We start from the raw sequence: 17,149 nt of genomic DNA, 5'->3' as shown, positions 1-17,149 counted from the left end.
CATTCCTGCAGTGCTCTGGTGTGTTACTCCACAAGGTGGGTGGGAAATGTTAAAGATAATGGGTCCCTTTCCCCCCCAGCCACATCAGGAGAGCTACATCAATTTTGACTATGAATCCAGCCTGTACTGATAGTTGATTATTCTCTTCCTATGAAACTGCTCAAATAACAGGGATGTCTCATAGCATGGGATGAATGCAGGGAGGCAGTGAGACCCAACAGACAGAGTCTGAGACAGCCAAAGTCATCAGATGTCGGCTGAGCCACTGTCATCATCTGCTTATGCTCTTCATCCACAGCAAAAGCAGATGATGCAGTTGAGCCTAACTTAACTAAGACAGCTTTTTATAGCCTAGGATAGCTAAGGAAGGAGACATAATTCTTCCTGTCATTAAAGTCTTACTTCTTCATTTAACCAAGGAGATTTCATAGTGCTGAAAGAAACGATATAATCCATCTCCAACTACCATGGAGACATAAATTGTATCCAGGCATGTTTTTAATATTGCCAAACTTTGTGTTTTCTGCTAATTTCATAATCTTATTCTCTATTAGTGTGGTGGTTGACCCTGGTCAGCACCTAAGCACCTCACAGCCACTTGCTCACTCCCCACCTCAGAGGGACAGGGAAGAGAATAGAAACAGCAAAGGCAAGAAAACCCGTGAGTCAAGACAAAGACAGTTTAATAACTGAAGGAAAAAGGAAAAAGAAACCCAACCAACAAGTGATGCAAAGGCAATCACTCACCACCTCCTGCAAGTAGACCAATGCCCAGACAGTCTCTAAGCAATGCCCACCTCTCCCCAAAAAACCCTCCCTTCAGTTTTTATTGCTGAGTATGATGTCGTAAGGGCAGAGAATACCCCCTTGGTTAGTCTGGGTCAGCTGTCCCTGTTGTGTCCCCTCCCAACCTCTTGCCTACCCTAGGCCTAGCTGCTGAGGGGACAGAGTGGGAAAAAGAGAAAGCCTTGACACTGTGCAAGTCCAGCTCATCAACAGCCAAAACATTGGTGTGTCATTAACACTGTTTTAGCCACAAATCCGAAACACAGCAGGGTATGGGTGGCTACGAAGAAAGTTAACTCCATCCTAGCCAGACCCAGTACAATTATGCCATTTGGATCACTAATAAAATAGTGCCAAAGACCAGGCACACCTTGATTCCTTTCCATACAACCTTTGACAAGAATTATTCTCTGGGTGCAGTCTGCAAATGGCCCTTGTAAAATACTTACAGCAAACCCATATACTCTACACATCTCTATTTTGCCTACAGGAAATAAGTAGAAACAGAGTTAAAGACCTTACCACAGTCTGGATATTTGGCATTGATTGCTTCTGCTCTAGCCACATGGCCTTGCGACCTTGTCAGAGAAGATTAGGCTGGTTGCAATGTAATTTTGTTCCTTACAAATCCACCCAGACTGACAGATAAAGAAAGGCTACATAAAAGTAATTCAATCATTAAGAACTCAAGACTAAAAGGCATCTCAACTGCCATTACAGTGAATTTTTGAAAATGTGTACGTTATGGTAGGGATATGACAAGCTGGGAGAGCTGTTGAGGTACAGGACTTCATCTCTGGGTCTGGGTATTGGAAGTGAATGCTCTTGTCCTGAGACAGAAGTGTTTCCAATGTAAGAGTTCCCAGATGTTTGCTTGATCTCACTTTGCTGCATCTTGCAGAGTAGAGACCAAAAGCTCTTTTGGCCAGGGCTTACTTTTTTTTTTATTTTATTTTCTGTGGTCCTGCTGGAAAATACAGGTGGGGATCTACATTAGTTCCTTGACAACTGCAAGCATAAACCTGTTTGCTCTTGGGCCTCCACTGCTCACAGTATCATCAACTCTTCAGTGTGCATGGGTTCCAAAACTGGCTAAAAGCACAGAAAATCACAAAGCGCTCCTCAATACAAGAAAACACCTCTGTATCAGGAAGGCCCTGAGCTGCAAATTGCTGGAGGACAGGAGAATGGGGAGGTGTCATATATGCTTGCACCTTTCTTATAGTCTTCTGTAGGTGTGTGTTGTTAGGCTCTAGGAAGACAGATACTCTCATGTTACGGACTAATTTGTCTTGGCTAGTGAAACGGCCTGAACCAACCAACCAAAAATTACTGTCATCATTGATCTACCAAGTCAAGATATCCTTAATGCCTTTTCCTTGTCACAATGCAGCATTTGGAGTGCTGTTACCCCTGTTCTACAGACTAGGATCAGAAACATAAAAAATAAATTGACTTGGAGATGCATCTCCTGAGGTCCTGCTCCCCCAGCTGCATCACTGCACAAAGGACCTGGTTGGAGCTCTTGTGTTTCCTATCTGATCCCACATCGGAGTTTCATTTCCAAGAAAACCAGAATGTGGCAGAAAAAACTAGTAAAACCCACCCTACTGGGGGTTCTGGGGTAAACTCCCAACTAAGAGTTTGAAAAAGTGCTGAATAGTTTAGATGTCCCAGTTTAAAAGTAGCCAAAGAGATAAAGTGACCTGGCAGAGATTAAACAGACATCCTAGTGGGAGCCGAGTGTCCCAGGCTAGCCTGCAACCATGAGATGATCCCTCCCACAGAGCAACAGCTGTCTTCTGATCTTTTCACAATCTGATCTTAACACAGCCAAGACTTAACATTATCAGTGGAGTTGTCAAACTCAGGGTTGTTTTTATTTCAGCTCGCACATATACACACACTCGAACTCCCTGAAAAGGACATAACCTCTGTAATTATGTATGGCAGGGGGAAAGGCACTTTCTTTCACGACAGACATGCAGACTGTTGATGTTCGGAGAGGGTTTGTAATGTTAGTGGGAGTCATGAACCTGAACTATTATCGCAAACAATCTTAAACTCTGCTTAAGGTAGTCAGTGAGATCTCAGAAGAAATACATTAAAAGTCAGGTGGGTTTTTTGGTGATAATCACACCGGCAGCCAAAGTCTTCTCTGCCCCATTTGTGTTCTGACTAGGAAAATGCTTTTGCAGCAGACCTCTTTCCACCAAAATGCTTTCATTCAGGTGAAAAAGCCTAGTTAACCGCACACAGGGCACCACGGATCTCCATGCTGGAGCTAAGTGCTCTCCCTCCACGCCCCAGCACTTTGCAGGTTGGCTCTTGCCCCTGCTCTGCAATTATTGAAAAGCAGCGATATCCAACCTATGGGCCATACGCAGCCCAATAAAAGTTAATGTAAACCACAGCCTGCTCCTACCTTTCTTTTCTCCTGTCCCCTCCTGTTTCAAGAAGGTATCTGCAGGCAAACAATATTTTCAAGTCAACAGCCACAGTGGGCAGAGGTCGTGCTGTTGTGCAAGGGAGGTATGGTCAAGTCATGGGGGGGAAAGGCTGGGGGACCCGCTGACAAACCTGCCCTCCTGGAAGCAGTGCTCCAGCTCCCGTCAGGGGCAGCTGAATGCCACCGTCGTACCACCGCATCCCCGAATATCAGTCCTCTTTCTGCATACAAAATTTAGAAAGCTGGCAGCTGGTTTTCACTGTATCACAGGAATAACCAAGAGAAAGCCATTCTCCCGTCTCACGCTGAAGAGCAAGGGTGAGGGTAATAGCAGGAGGTCTCCCCAGCAGAAGTGCCTCTGAGCATTCACAGAAACACACTGAGATTAAAAGACAGGGAGTGCTGAACACTTGGAGAATGATATCTTTGACACTTTTATTGTCTGGTACGGACTAACTTCCTTGGGGCAACTCCTACACACACGCAGTAGTTAAAGGCTTAAGTCAAAAATACATACGTTTTAATGTAATTTAACAATAACCATTTCTTTAGGAAGTCCTAAGGGCAAATAAAGTGCACTTCCTGTGCCATAATAATCATACTTATTTAAGCTTAGGCTTGGTGAGTCAGAGTCAAAAGAGGGAGGGAAACCCTGTGACTGCCTGGAGACTTTCATCAGGTTTTGACATCTAACAGCTTCTGAGATCTGCAGGATCAAAGGATTAACTTGTTAGCTGCAGATTACTAAAGTAGAAGAAAGTGCTCCTGCACTTTTTCTTGAATTTCTGCCCTACCCATCTGATGTTGCTACTAAATTCTGTTTAACAATTAAAGTTCCCTACTTTCACTACATTAAGTCAAAGTCTATGTAGTTTAACATTTTCAGAAAAGGCTTTCATTAGCATGTAAAATCTGTAGTATGACAGAAATTTATTAATTAAAATCCATTTATGAAAGATGTTGTGTTTTCTGGAAAAAAAAAATGCTTCTATTCGGGTAACCTCCTCCAACAAAATTATCAGTGAAATATTTTATTATTCTAAAATTAAAAAGCTTTAGATTCCATCAAAGAAAAAAGGACACAGATACCAAGCAAATGAGCATGGGAATATTTATATATTGGTATCGCCATGAAGTGAGAGTCACTAAAATAAATTAGTCATCTGTACATTTTTTGCAAGGTAGGGAATGGTCTGATAAATGGATGCTCGCTCAGGTACTAGTGCTGGTTTTCAGTTTGCATTCACTTTCACCACTTTCTCACCACAACAGCCTGAAAAGATATGAGGTGCAATTTGGCTGCTGGCAAAATCAACAATAAAATTCACATCAGCATTAATGGGACTACTGCATGATCCTCAGATGACAGAAAATTTGTAGCCGTGACAAGGGATTAAGTATTTATGTCCTCCTATGACTGACTGGATCAACCTTTTGTGCAGTGGATACTAGCAATCACTAACGAATGGTGCAAAACAGCAGCACTCTGGGGACTTGGATTTCTACCAGGCTCCTTTCTTCTCTACCTGACTGTACGTGACATCTGAGCTATTTCAACACAAAGGTTCTAAAAATGAATTTTCTAAATCAAAAATGTTTTAATTTGTTCAAGTATGATCTCCATCTAGTTGTCTGGTTTTGGTTTTGTCAGGGCTAGTGGAAAAGAGAAGTGTTGCATGCTAGTTTTACCTCACATTTCACTTCTTCCACTGAACACTTACAGTGGTATTTCTGGGGTATGAGACTGTATAGTTTCCTATCTCCTTTTGAGGCTGTTCTGTGAATTGCTGCAATGCAAAATGGGATGCATTTCCTCTGTATCTTGACAGTGGGGCTACTTGGTTCATGTTTACCCAGATCCCACCTCCATTTGGCAGGAGCAAATATACCAAGTCCAGCTCTCCCAGGCTTGCCTAACACTGCAGCACATCACAGCAAGACACTACAGCTACTCCCTGGGGCACAGCATGGAGAACAGCAGAAGCAGAAGATATTTTGCAAGAGCACTGGAGAAACCATATATCTGGTACTTAGGATGTCCAGGCAAGATGTTCTCAGCTCACAGCTAGACTGGAGTCTGCCATTTTAGCTGTCCTGTTCCAGGTCACTCACCTGGATTATAACCAAGCCTGGAACCAGCTCCAGGTCAACCTCCCCTGCCTCATCCCTCTCTTATTTCCATGCTAGCTATTACCTTTACAGGAGCTTTATAAAACCAAATTCTTTGGACCCTTATATAATTGACTGAGGTCCAGGGACCCAGCTCTTCATAGAGGTGGAGGATATAAAAGCCATGCTTGGAGTTTTCAATACTGCAAACCTAAAAACATTAGAAAACTTTTAAAAAAATGTGAAACCCCCTTCATTTCAAAATAACTGACTAAACTTTCTTCAACTATGTTCACTTCTAACACATAATTGCTCCTCTTTCAGAGCACAGGTTAAAATATCAGGTAGATTGGTGAAATGGGAGTGCTGCTGGAGTTCATAAGTGGCAGAACACTACCCACAATGTGAAGCAAATGTCAGCTTTAGGTTGAGCATGCATCTTTGTATTCAGCCATATAATCTTTCTAATAATTTCCAACCAATTTATGGCTAACTCCACTTAGAAAACTCGAAGTACTGATTTCAGTTTCCACCTTTACGTGCTCATACAGAGAAAGCCAGATTTACATGTGTAAACAGATCTTGCAAGCACCAATTGCTCAGCCAACAATTTAACTAGTGGGCTGGTTTGCACAAAATCACAGGTACAAATTTATACGGCATTTTGGAAAATCTGGCGCAGTGGAATTTTGTGCCTGTCTGCAGTTGCAAGCCCTGTGGAAGAAGAATGAGAAACAGGACACAAACATGTATCCCCTTACAGTTTACTCTTCTCTTTACATGCCACTCCGCATCACCAGAGGCTTAGCGTGTTCTCAGCTACGGCCTACCACCCGTTTTAATGTCATTGCATTTAGGAGCTAACTTTAATAAGCATAGTTGAGAAAGCAATGCAAGAGGTCTCGAAGGGATGAGCCAGGGCTATGAAGTTTGCCTGCTTTTGATTCACTCCAGACAGCAGCTGAGAAGCAGAGTTAGGAAATATCAGAGGGAAATAAAGACAAGGGGGAGAGAAGGGAGAATCAGAACAAAGGGATGTGAAAAAAATAACAACACTGAAGAGAGACTAAAAACAGATGAGGATCCTCAACATCTGAAATCTAATTTATATCACTGTTTCAGAATGAGGCAGTCTAACTGGGGCAACAAGCAGTGAAACAAAGAAAAGAAATATGTAATAAATATTTTATTACATTAATCATAATAAGCTGCACTTTAAGTCTTGGCCAAAGCATATTCTTAAATCAAGCTGAGAATGTGAGCAGTTTCAGGCTTAAGAGCGTGAGGCCCACATGACTGTAATTAACGTAATAAATCATGCTGTGGAGCTCTCTACATAGGCTGACAGCACTTCGTTGATATATTGCTTATTAGAGACTGCAGACATTTCTCCCTCTATTTTATTCAAGTGCCATTGGTAGTGAATCAAAAGGTACCCTTTTCTGTTCCGTCTGAACTATCCACTGCAGGTGTAATAGGAAACATATGTTGGGAGCTTGTGCCATTTACTTCTGATAACACAGATTGCAGCACGTGCATCCCAAAGAATTGCATTTCAGTACCTTTTCTCCCACCCCCATCTTTAATTTAGCAAAGTACTTGAATTGCCTTGTTATTGAGTTTGCAGTTTTATTTCTGACATTTTCTCTTGGTGATTTTGCCCAACCAGACCAATTTGCTTTTACTTTTCTGCACTGTGTATTCTCCAGTATGAGTGAAGCAAGCTATGAAGAGCACAAACTCTATGAAGAGCTCACAATTTACAACCTTGCCTAACTAGTTTCAATGCACACTTTTAATGCACATATTGCCTTTGTCTTCACTGGGTCAGAGAGCAGAATTTAATGACCAGCTCTTTACGCAATTCTCCAGAGAGGATGAAGTGCAACACTTAAAGTGAAACAGTTCGTAAGGCAGATTTTTTAGCCTGCTTTTGTGTTCTGAGCCTGCGCTGAGAGTCCTCTCCTTGCACTCAAGAAAAAATGACAACTTTGAACTTCACTTTCACCTTCGCAAACATGACTCTCACCATATTAGGAAAGGGGGGAAGTTCAAAGATGTAAAGGTCCTACAAGGTTGGACCTTTGCTGTTGACAGGTCAAGCTGTTGACCCTATGCCCTCAACAGCTGTGCAGAGGGCACAGACGTGAATACATCCCAACTTGCGGAAAGGCCACAGACCTCGGGTGTTAGATACTCCGGTAGGCAGCTGCTCACACACCCTGACTGACCAAAGTGCACACACTTCGTTCCAGACTAGCCACGGCATGTCCAGGCATTTGCCAGGACAAGGAGTCCCGAGAGGCACAGGAGCAGCTGGAAATTCTGCACAGAGAGGAGACAAAGAGATAAGGAACGCGCATTCATCAGGAACTAGGCTGTTGTTCATGGCACAACTCCTTTATTTCTGTCCTTGAATACATGTTTAAACTTACTTTATCATAGTTTAATTGAATAGCTACTTAGTCACATTTTGCAGCTCTACTTGAGTAAAGTCTCTTTAAATAAATTGAGCAGTTTCCATTTTTTCTACCTATGTACACACAGAAAGCATACGCGCACATACACACCTTTTTGCTGCTCAGAATATTGTTAGTATTTATATTCTGTAATTACATTGTCAAAATCTTCCTGTCAGGATTGTATTGTTATTTCCATAAAAATAATTTGTTCTTCTATATAAGATATAAACAATCAGTTCCTCTGCTACTGAATGAGTTCATACCAAAGCTGACACCAACTAATTCATGTAAGAGGTGACATGGGGTATATTTTAATGGATATAATTATGGATGTATGTGTTATAGATATAAATATGGCTATTTTATTATGCACTAGCACAATAAACAGTCTGATGCATTTAACAACTGTGAATAGTAAATGGGACAAGTTATTTGTCAAACTGTAAGTTTTCTGAGGTCCATCTGAAATCAGGGGAGAGGAAACAGAGGCAAAAAGACACTTCTTTATACAGAGAGAAAAAAGAAATGTAATATATCAGCATGCAGGTATGAATGCTGCACTGTAATGCCAAGAATAGTTTTCCTGTCTGTTAATTTGTTTTCTTGGATGTATAGTCAGTAAGAGAGAACAAGTCCCAAACAACTGGCAGCGCTCCATTTTGCAAGAGTTAATGACAGAAAAAAATCCCCATAACTTGGCACATCCACATGACTGAAGGACAGAGCTCACCACAATCAGAAGAGTGCTCCAAGCTGTAGACAATATTAAATTATTCCCCTACAAAAACATCCATGCTTCTGTGGCTCATTCATACTGCTATCCTTGACCAGCCACAGTACTAAAGCAGAGATTAGGCAGATACCCAGTTAAGAGAGAGGTGAGTGTAAACAGAAAATTGAAGCAAGCTATTCAAAGGTCAGAGATGAACGTCCTTATCTTTCACAGGCTTGATCTCTGGGTACAGGTATGTCCTGCTTGAAATAATTCAGTAATACAGCACATTCAGCTTCTGCACTGGGGTGATGTGACCTGGGTCAGAATAGCTCAGAATCCGTTTTTCCTTCTCTGAACAAAACAGAAGGCCAGCTTTTTTCTTTCTCCCCCGCCCCCCCAAGGACAAATCAGCAAGCAAGTGATTAAGTATTATTAATCCATAGTTCTATGGTTTCAAGTGATGTTTTCATCATGAAGACCTAGTTAATGAAAAGCAACAACAGACCACAGTGTCGCTGCCGGTCTAAAGATATCCTGAGTTTAATCAACAGGAACACATACAGTATTTCTCCCTGTGCGTGTGCCCTTAATGTTTAATAAAGTTAATGGGAGCAACAGGTATATGTTAGAAGATGCAGCCAATGCACTTAATGGTCAATGTATAATTAAGCACATAACATAAAGCTTTCATCAGACTTAGCAAGGTCCTCAGCACCACTTTTTACATGACATGCATGCAGGAAGCCCTGTTCCCGGCTCCCACTGGGGGCAGGATTTGGTGGCACCCAGGACCACTGCTGCCTCTAACACAACATTCATGTGATCAGCAGCATCCTGCCATTTTTGCAGGGCAGCACTGCTTGGATCCAGACAAATGCGGACTCATTTGGGAAACGAAAACACAGTTCTGCCCACCCGTCCCACACAGGCCAGTAGCCACATTCAAGCTGTTCAGAACAACCAACGCCAAAACCAGCTTTTGTGTGACCAGTCAGTGGAGTGCCCCAGCAAGAAAGATTCATCAGGGAAAGTAGGCGTTTCAATTTCTCTTTCTTGCGGCTCTGATTTAATAGCCTGGTTCAACACCTCCTGCAAACAGCATGGGCATATGCTTCATTTAAGCATACTTTATCAAAGAAAGATGGATTTCAGCATGTTTCAGTGCTTCCAGGGTCTGGTTGTTTTAGCAAAGCACTGCTCTGTGCTGTGCCAGCCATGATGAAATATCTACCGTCATGCTTCCGTTTTCTGGAAAAATTCAAGAATTTCTGTATTCAAAATTGTTATCTTGCTTAGATAGACAGAAAAAACACTCAGAAATTTTTACTGATCTGTTTCATGCTCAAGCAGGTACTAGGTTCACTGCAAGCACAAAAAGAAGATGACATGACAGAACAAGACTCACTAAGAGGGAAATAATTTAGGTATGAGGAAAATGGGAGAAATGAGAAGTCACTGTGTGCTGGCTGCACAGAACAGCTTATGCAAAAATGGCATGCTCCCATCATGGAGACAGGTGAAAACAGTTCCTCCCAAGGTTTACTGCTGCTATTAAAAGCTTAGACCTTGAATACATATGTGAATTAAAAGCTTAGACCTTGAATACATACGTGAAATAGTTCTTCTGTAGATATATCTACTGAAGTACCAGTCTCATCCAAAGTGGAAAAACACTCTCAGAAAGTATCCTGACCTAAAATGCCAAGTCCTGGATTCCCTTTCTGTTCCAGCACCCCACCCAAAGTGCAAAAGGAAAGTGCATGTCTAAGGGCTTTCCAGGGTTAGCATCTCTCTTGGCTGCTGTGCTGCATATCCTCTGCAGATCCCAATCTGATCCTGCCTTGTCTCTCTTTTCTTACTTAGAGACTCACATATCATAAGATGAAAATAGCTCCAAAATTTAACAGACCAATTGCAAAGACCACGCAAAGAAAACACCATGTTAAATAATCTTCTATTTCCCAAAAATAAAGGGAAGTCGAGTACAGACTTGTCCAGTTTCCTTTGTTGCTTCCTTATGTTTTCAGGACAGCTGGAACCAGCAGAGGCCTTATTTTCTTCCTTTTTATACCAGTATCACAAAACACAGCACTTTGCACAGAACAGTAGTCTGTTTAAGATGCCTTTAGTGAAAGGGAGAGCCCAGCACCTAGATCATGTTGGTCTTGTAAGAATGACTGTTTTCTACTTCTCACTTGCACTTTTTATTTCTTGCCTTTCTGCCTTTCATGTTGGGGTAATGGGGGAGAGGGTACATTTCTAAGGCTGAAATGAGCAGTGATGCTCCAGAACACAACCATTCATTGAAGTGGGCAGTTTCTCTTCCAATATGACACCATCTTACTTAATACTGTTTGTGCTACGGTACTTCGAACTAAAAATATATATTTAAATGAAGTGTCAATAATTCTTAGTGATGCAATTCCTCTATTCAGAATCCCAGAGAATATTCCCGACTGTTTGGCAGCTGAACTTGGCATGCTTTACAGACTTACTCCTTAATAACTGCTGGGGTCTGGCTGTAATAGATCTTTCTGAGGGTACAGCTTCAACTCCCTCCTAGCTACAGGCAAGCAACTTCCACAGACTGCATGGAAACTGCCATTCCTCACCTGTTACAGAGGATCATTAGGCCTATGCAACTTTTATTGCAGGAATACAGCTCAAAGCCCACCCCCAAACATCTCCCACACCAACCTGCTTTCAGTGTGAATACTCATGAATGGTTTCCTCCAAAATGTACATATATATCCAGTAATGCTGCTGCCAGGAGATGTCTCTGCACACTGCAGGTAGTTCCACCTGGAGGAGGTCCATGGTGAACATGGAAACAAGTCTTTACATCAAGAAAAGCAGAAACCTAATCTCTTGTGTGCATAGCTACTTAATATTTAGGACAGCAAGAAGATCGCCCTCTACATGACAAGTCCACTGCTGGTCTTCAAGGTTGCAAAGAGGCTGGCATGAGCCTTCTGTGTCTGGAACAAATTTCCACTAAAGAAAATACATGTGGAATCCTGAAATGGTGATAAATACATTTCTTAAGTACAGTGAAAATCTAAAGATATTGTAATACTTGATGAGTCTTCATTTCAGTGTCCTCCTGCAAGAATTAATAACTTGATAAATGCTTCTTGTAGGAACAGCTTCATAAAACATACTCTTGTATTAGAATTATTAGTACTATGGTTTCATTTTTTAAAAATTTGATTGTCATGCTGTGTACCCAGATGATAGAAGGAAATAGATGACTACTTTGCCAAGACTGAATTTGTCCTTTTTATGATACTGTCCTGCTTTTAAACAGAAGTCCCTTACAATATTGTAAAGATAAGTAATATCAGCCTCATTAGCAGAACTTCTAGAATAAAGCCCTAGGATAAAATTAGTTTATAATTTAACAGCATTTGGACACAGATAATTAAGAGTGAGAGTGGGCTGGCAAATCCATGCTGCAAGATCAGAAGGCAGTGGCAGTGCAGGAGGTGGTTAATCAACTCACTAGCTTCCTTTTTCTGATGATTAAAACTATAATGATCTAATTTTGTTCTTCTAAATAAGCCAGGCCCTTGCAACTTAAAAAAAAAAAAAAGTTTTATGCTTTTTGTAATTATGTATCTCAGCACTTATTATTTTTAGTTCAGCTACTAGAGCAAGAATAGCTGTCAATTATGGGACCGAAAGAGTCACCAGTGGACTCTGAACTCCTTGGTCCAACACAAAGAGGACAGGACTGTCTCACCCCTTAATTGTTCGCTTGACCACATTCAGCAGCGTATGTCCCTAGAGGCAGGCGTCAGCAGTAACTTTAGCCAAAAGTCATCAATCTTTGTATGTAAATTACAAATACAGAGACCAATCAGCAATTATTTGAGTGTTCTTGGAAGAGCTTAAAGTTTTGTAACTTTCTTTTGACATGACTGTTTGCCTTGTGTTACATTCATTCTTGGCACAGTTCCACTGGACTTGGAAGAATTACAGCAGGGATTAATTTGGCCTTTCTGTATGTATGGTTGATGCTTTATATACCTCTAAAAAAAGGCATTATTTTTTCTTGTTTGTACTTTTTTGGAATGTGCTAGCTCACACATTTCTTTTCCTTGCAATATAAACAGTGATTTAGGAGTTTAAGCTAAACCTAGTCAAAACTGGCAGTTCATGAGTTGTGGGGGACTTCTTTGTCCTCTAAGTCCTGTAACATTTTGATGCTCATCTAACAGCTCCTAATCCAGGAGTCTTATGATCACACGAGGATCTCAGCTCCCACTTAATTTAAACTCACACAATTGCAGAGAGGGGGGGGAGTGAATGGAGAGGTCCTAGTTCCTTTGATTGCAGAAAAATACTTAAAAATATTCCACCTAAAAGCTCTATATCAACATCAGACAACCCCCAGATGAACTGCATTTTATAACGGTCATGTTCAGATAGAGACACTATATGAACACCCAGAACTGACAGGGATGTCCACACTGTGAGCAGAGCGAGAGTCAACCCACTTTAGGTGCCAATCATGAAAGGCTGCAATCCCTGCTCGCACCTTCCCGTGATGAGAGCACAGGACCAGAACTAGATCTGCCCAAATCACCAGGCACTGATCTGGGATCCCGACATACCAGCTACAGGAAAGAAAAGCACAGGGAGGAGCTCAGAGTGGAGACATCAGAGTCAGCAAGGCTAAGTACAGTCCTCAGCACAGACCAGGGCACCATCCATCACGGCACGCGTTCAACTGCTGATACTGTTTGATAACCATGGCAGAGGGACAGCGTGTGGCACGCTGACTAAGAAAGCAGTGGTGCTTATGGACAACCTGTTTTCCTTCCAAACTCTGCAAAAACCTGTACATGTAAAACATCACCCAGCAGCCCGGCGAGTTCAGCGATGGATATGCATGATGGCATTGTGATTGTACCCACAGAATATTGTTTGCCACATCTCTGACAGAAGCAACAACCCTAGTCACTTCATTTACAAGATCTTTTATTTTGCATGTCTACTCACTACTCTTTCGTTCTGCACATTTTGTACATATGGATTTGACATCTTTTTAGTGTATCCTCATGGAAGTCTTTGCTCCTGTATTTACAGTGTTGGACCAGAGATGTCTTGCTGCATTGTCTTGTTAATCCAAAGCACAACTTCATCCTCAGTCTTCAGGTGGAAAGTTAGTATTCTTCATAAATACTTCAGCAATTCCGCTTATGAAGTCAGTCCTGTCTCACTGAGGATCAAAACTTGCCTTCCCACCCAATAAGCTCTATCCTCCTCTGAGCTGCAGTCTTCCTCCATACCCCTGTGCAATAACACCAAATCTTTTCCACTCATGATTTCAGACATCCAAATGTCACTTATTTCTCTAGGCTGCATGTACTGCAACCTAAAGCATCACGTTTCTCACTCACCTTCCATCTTCACTGTTATGACCTACCTTGCCCTTGCTCGTTCTTGGGCATAAGAAATGACCAAGTATTAGCAAAAGCAAAAGACAAAAGAGGCTGTTTGGGAAGTAGAAATTGCAGAAATTCCCTGCTCTCCACCATGGCAAAAATCTCTCTCCTATCCGCTGTAGGTCCTCTCATTTTTTCCACAAGAAAAAAAGGACTAAATAATACCTACATATATTCTTGAAGACTTTGCTAATAAAGTGGTAAAGAACAATCTGAAAATTCACAGATAAATGTCCACTTATTAGGGCTGAAGTTTAAAAAAAATAATTCAGTATAATTCAGTATGTTCCACAATGCTTAGATGGAGACCTGAACCCAACAGAAATCAGTGTCTAACCTTTATTGGGACGTCACTTCACTTTTAAGACGCAAAAATACCTTTGTAAAGTCCCTGCTTACACATTGAGTTGCCATGGTTTAATTAAAAAGAGTAAAAGAGGAAAAAAAAAGAGAAACGTTTGAAAGAGAAACTAGTCCAAAAGTATAATGTGGCTTAAGCTGGCCTAAGCTAACACGTATCATCAATGTTTTTGATTTCACGGAAAATCTCACTCAAACTTTCAGGACCTAGGAGATTACCATGCATGGAAACTATCAGCTGTGTCTGATACAAATGCAAAGATATGTGACTTAAGCTAAAACTCAAAGTAGTATTTCTTGCTGGTTGGATTGCACCCTTTAATCATAACTTAACCATTTAAGGACTTAGTCCTGCAAAGACCTCATAAACATATGACCAGTTCTAACAGGACCAGGAGCAAGGCTTCATGTATTATTTTAAAATTAAGCAACACTTTGTAGGGGACAAGGCAGAACTTAAATTCTCTGCTCACTTTCAACTGTACCTTTGTTTGTTTGTCAAGCATCCACCAAGTCTATAAACTAACAAAAGCTCTAGGCTCCTTGGTATAATTATTTCCTGCCTTTTTTTTACATAAGAATTATACTCATCCTTGTTTCTGCCTGTTTAGGACAGAAACATTTTTACACAGGATAGATAAACATCCTCTTGTAGTTCAATATCGCTCAAATTCTATATATCATGCACCACTTCCAGTACATCGCTCTTTGTTAAGAGACAACCTAACGAAATCACTGTACATGAGCAATCACCCTACTCTAGTCTTTAATCAGACCTCCACATTTTATCTGCAAGAATCTGCTGTGCAGAACTACACATCTGTAATAAATGCACTTGCCAACATTGCCCACTTCTCTGCAACTCTAAGATTTATTAATGCCAGCACTTCTTCCCCAAAGGAGCAGGCTCTATGGAAATCGGAGACTTTACTGATGTATCAAGTTTTAGTTGTATGTCAATCATTTTACCCTAGTTAAAATGCAGCTACCTCTGAGTACAGTAACAGCATATTACAACACTATACCAGGGTGAGGAGAGGAACTGTGTAATATTTTTTGAGAAAAACACAAGAAATTTAAGCACTGAGAATGTAACTGACTGAACTGGAATTTGGACAGCACACTGAGATAACATTGCTGTCTATGTGAGAAGCGCTAGGAGGTTTTGAGGGTTTATTTACACAGTGAATGTAAATCCAGATGCAATCCCACTGTGTCCTCACAGTGAGACACTAGACATGGACCAACCCCGCTCTGGAAACTATATAAATGTGAAAATGTGGCGCTGTGTCCATTCTTGCAAGGTTGAACCCTAAGCAGTAACAACTGCTGACCTTGTTTGGCTTCTGAGGACCTGGCAAAAGCAGTTTGAAAGGGTTTGGGTTTTTTAATGAATCTGTTGAAAGCAAATCGCTCTCCCAGATAACACATACCTACATGGACAAATTCTGCCTAGGTTTGTATTCCACTGTCCCAGCTTGCAAGTTTGAGACTGAGCAAGTTGCAGGGACAGGTTGGTAGAAACCAGCTCTAGTATATACAGCAGTGATACGCTGTAAACTGAGGAATGCAGAATAACTAGGTTTACCACACAATTCAGATTGACATCAGGCATCCCATATCTCATATTTTGCTGAGCAATCAGTTCTAAACCAGTTGGAGTTTTGTAAAGGAATTTCCACATGGGATGTTACATGACAGGACTACTGCAAAATAACATCTCAAAGATGCAGCCATGCAGAAATGGGTCCCAAAGAAGACAATTATCATCCTTTCTAATTTCTAATGCTTAGCTGGGTTTTACTTAGCAAAACTGGGTATTTAACTTCGCCCATTGTGTTATTTGGCAACAAGATCTGCAGGCTCTTGCCAATGAATAGATTTACTAGCATTCAATCAGGTTTCAGGGTGTCCAGGTTGAAGTATCATCCAGGCTGTTAAAGTAATTGTGTTTAGTGCTTACAGTAGCTGCCACAGGGACTGCATATAGGCAATTTTTTTTCCCCCTCCACTGTTTGGCTCTGCTCTGTCTGACCAGACACTCCTAGGCTGAACCAGCAAGGGAGCAGACGGAGAACTTGCTCCTGTCTTTGCCTCCTTCTGGTATGGCACCACTCACCAGCTGGAAGAGCAAAGCCAGCACTGTCTGCACTCAGGTCCTGAGGGAGCTGGCGAGTCTGCTCAAGAAAGAGATTTCCTCCGCCTTCAGAAGACCTACAGCCAGCACTGAGTTTTTCTACACATGGGATAATCCTTCAGCAGAAGTACGCTGTTTTAATATGCTCTTTATCTGATAATGTTGATCTGTTTGTGCCAATTCTCGGTGCTTTGGCAGCAGCGGGAGATGAAAAAAATGAAGGACATGGTATGTGAGAACTTCCACTGAGAACAGGGAAAAAATTTTTTTTTTTCCCCTTGGATTAAAGTTTAACTGTTATCAATTTCATGGTTAAGGTTGTGGTTGTCCTCGTCTCTGCAGGCTGCTTTGATTTACAGGTCAGGGAAAACATTTAATAAAGATTTATAGAAGCACAAACCTCTCTCCAGGTACTCTCTTTGTGCCCTCCTTTGCCTCTCCATGTCAAACATCACTCTTCTGACAGGGTGAAGGAAACACCTGACCCCCAACTCCAGGCTCCGCTGGCTGAGACCACTTCTTTCTGGTTCATTGAAAGAGTGCACGGCTGGGTTTCGTGTCCCCCCCGCCACGTGCACACAGCGAGGTGGCTGCACGCCCTCCCCCGTGACACAACTGCACCCAAAATGGACCTCAAAACCTGTCCTAAAAGAGCCCTGTCCCTACAGCAGCGGGACACGT

The 17,149-nt window shown here is 41.7% G+C and overlaps 1 protein-coding gene across 1 annotated transcript in view; it reads right to left on the bottom strand.

Annotated features, from left to right (window-relative positions):
- The window catches only part of KIAA1958 (KIAA1958 ortholog), a 44,538-nt gene that overhangs the window by 26,059 nt on the left and 1,330 nt on the right, over positions 1-17,149 (bottom strand). Inside the window, exon 2 of the mRNA XM_009329007.1 lies at positions 16,451-16,508. Within this exon, the coding sequence (XP_009327282.1) occupies positions 16,451-16,508 (58 nt within the window). The remainder of the gene's footprint in view (positions 1-16,450; positions 16,509-17,149) is intronic.

Source organism: Pygoscelis adeliae, unplaced genomic scaffold, assembly GCF_000699105.1.
Source record: "Pygoscelis adeliae isolate BGI_AS28 unplaced genomic scaffold, ASM69910v1 Scaffold127, whole genome shotgun sequence".
Taxonomy (NCBI): Eukaryota; Metazoa; Chordata; class Aves; order Sphenisciformes; family Spheniscidae; genus Pygoscelis; species Pygoscelis adeliae.
Note: the sequence above shows the minus strand (reverse complement) of the source record. Positions and strands in the feature narration are given on the sequence as shown.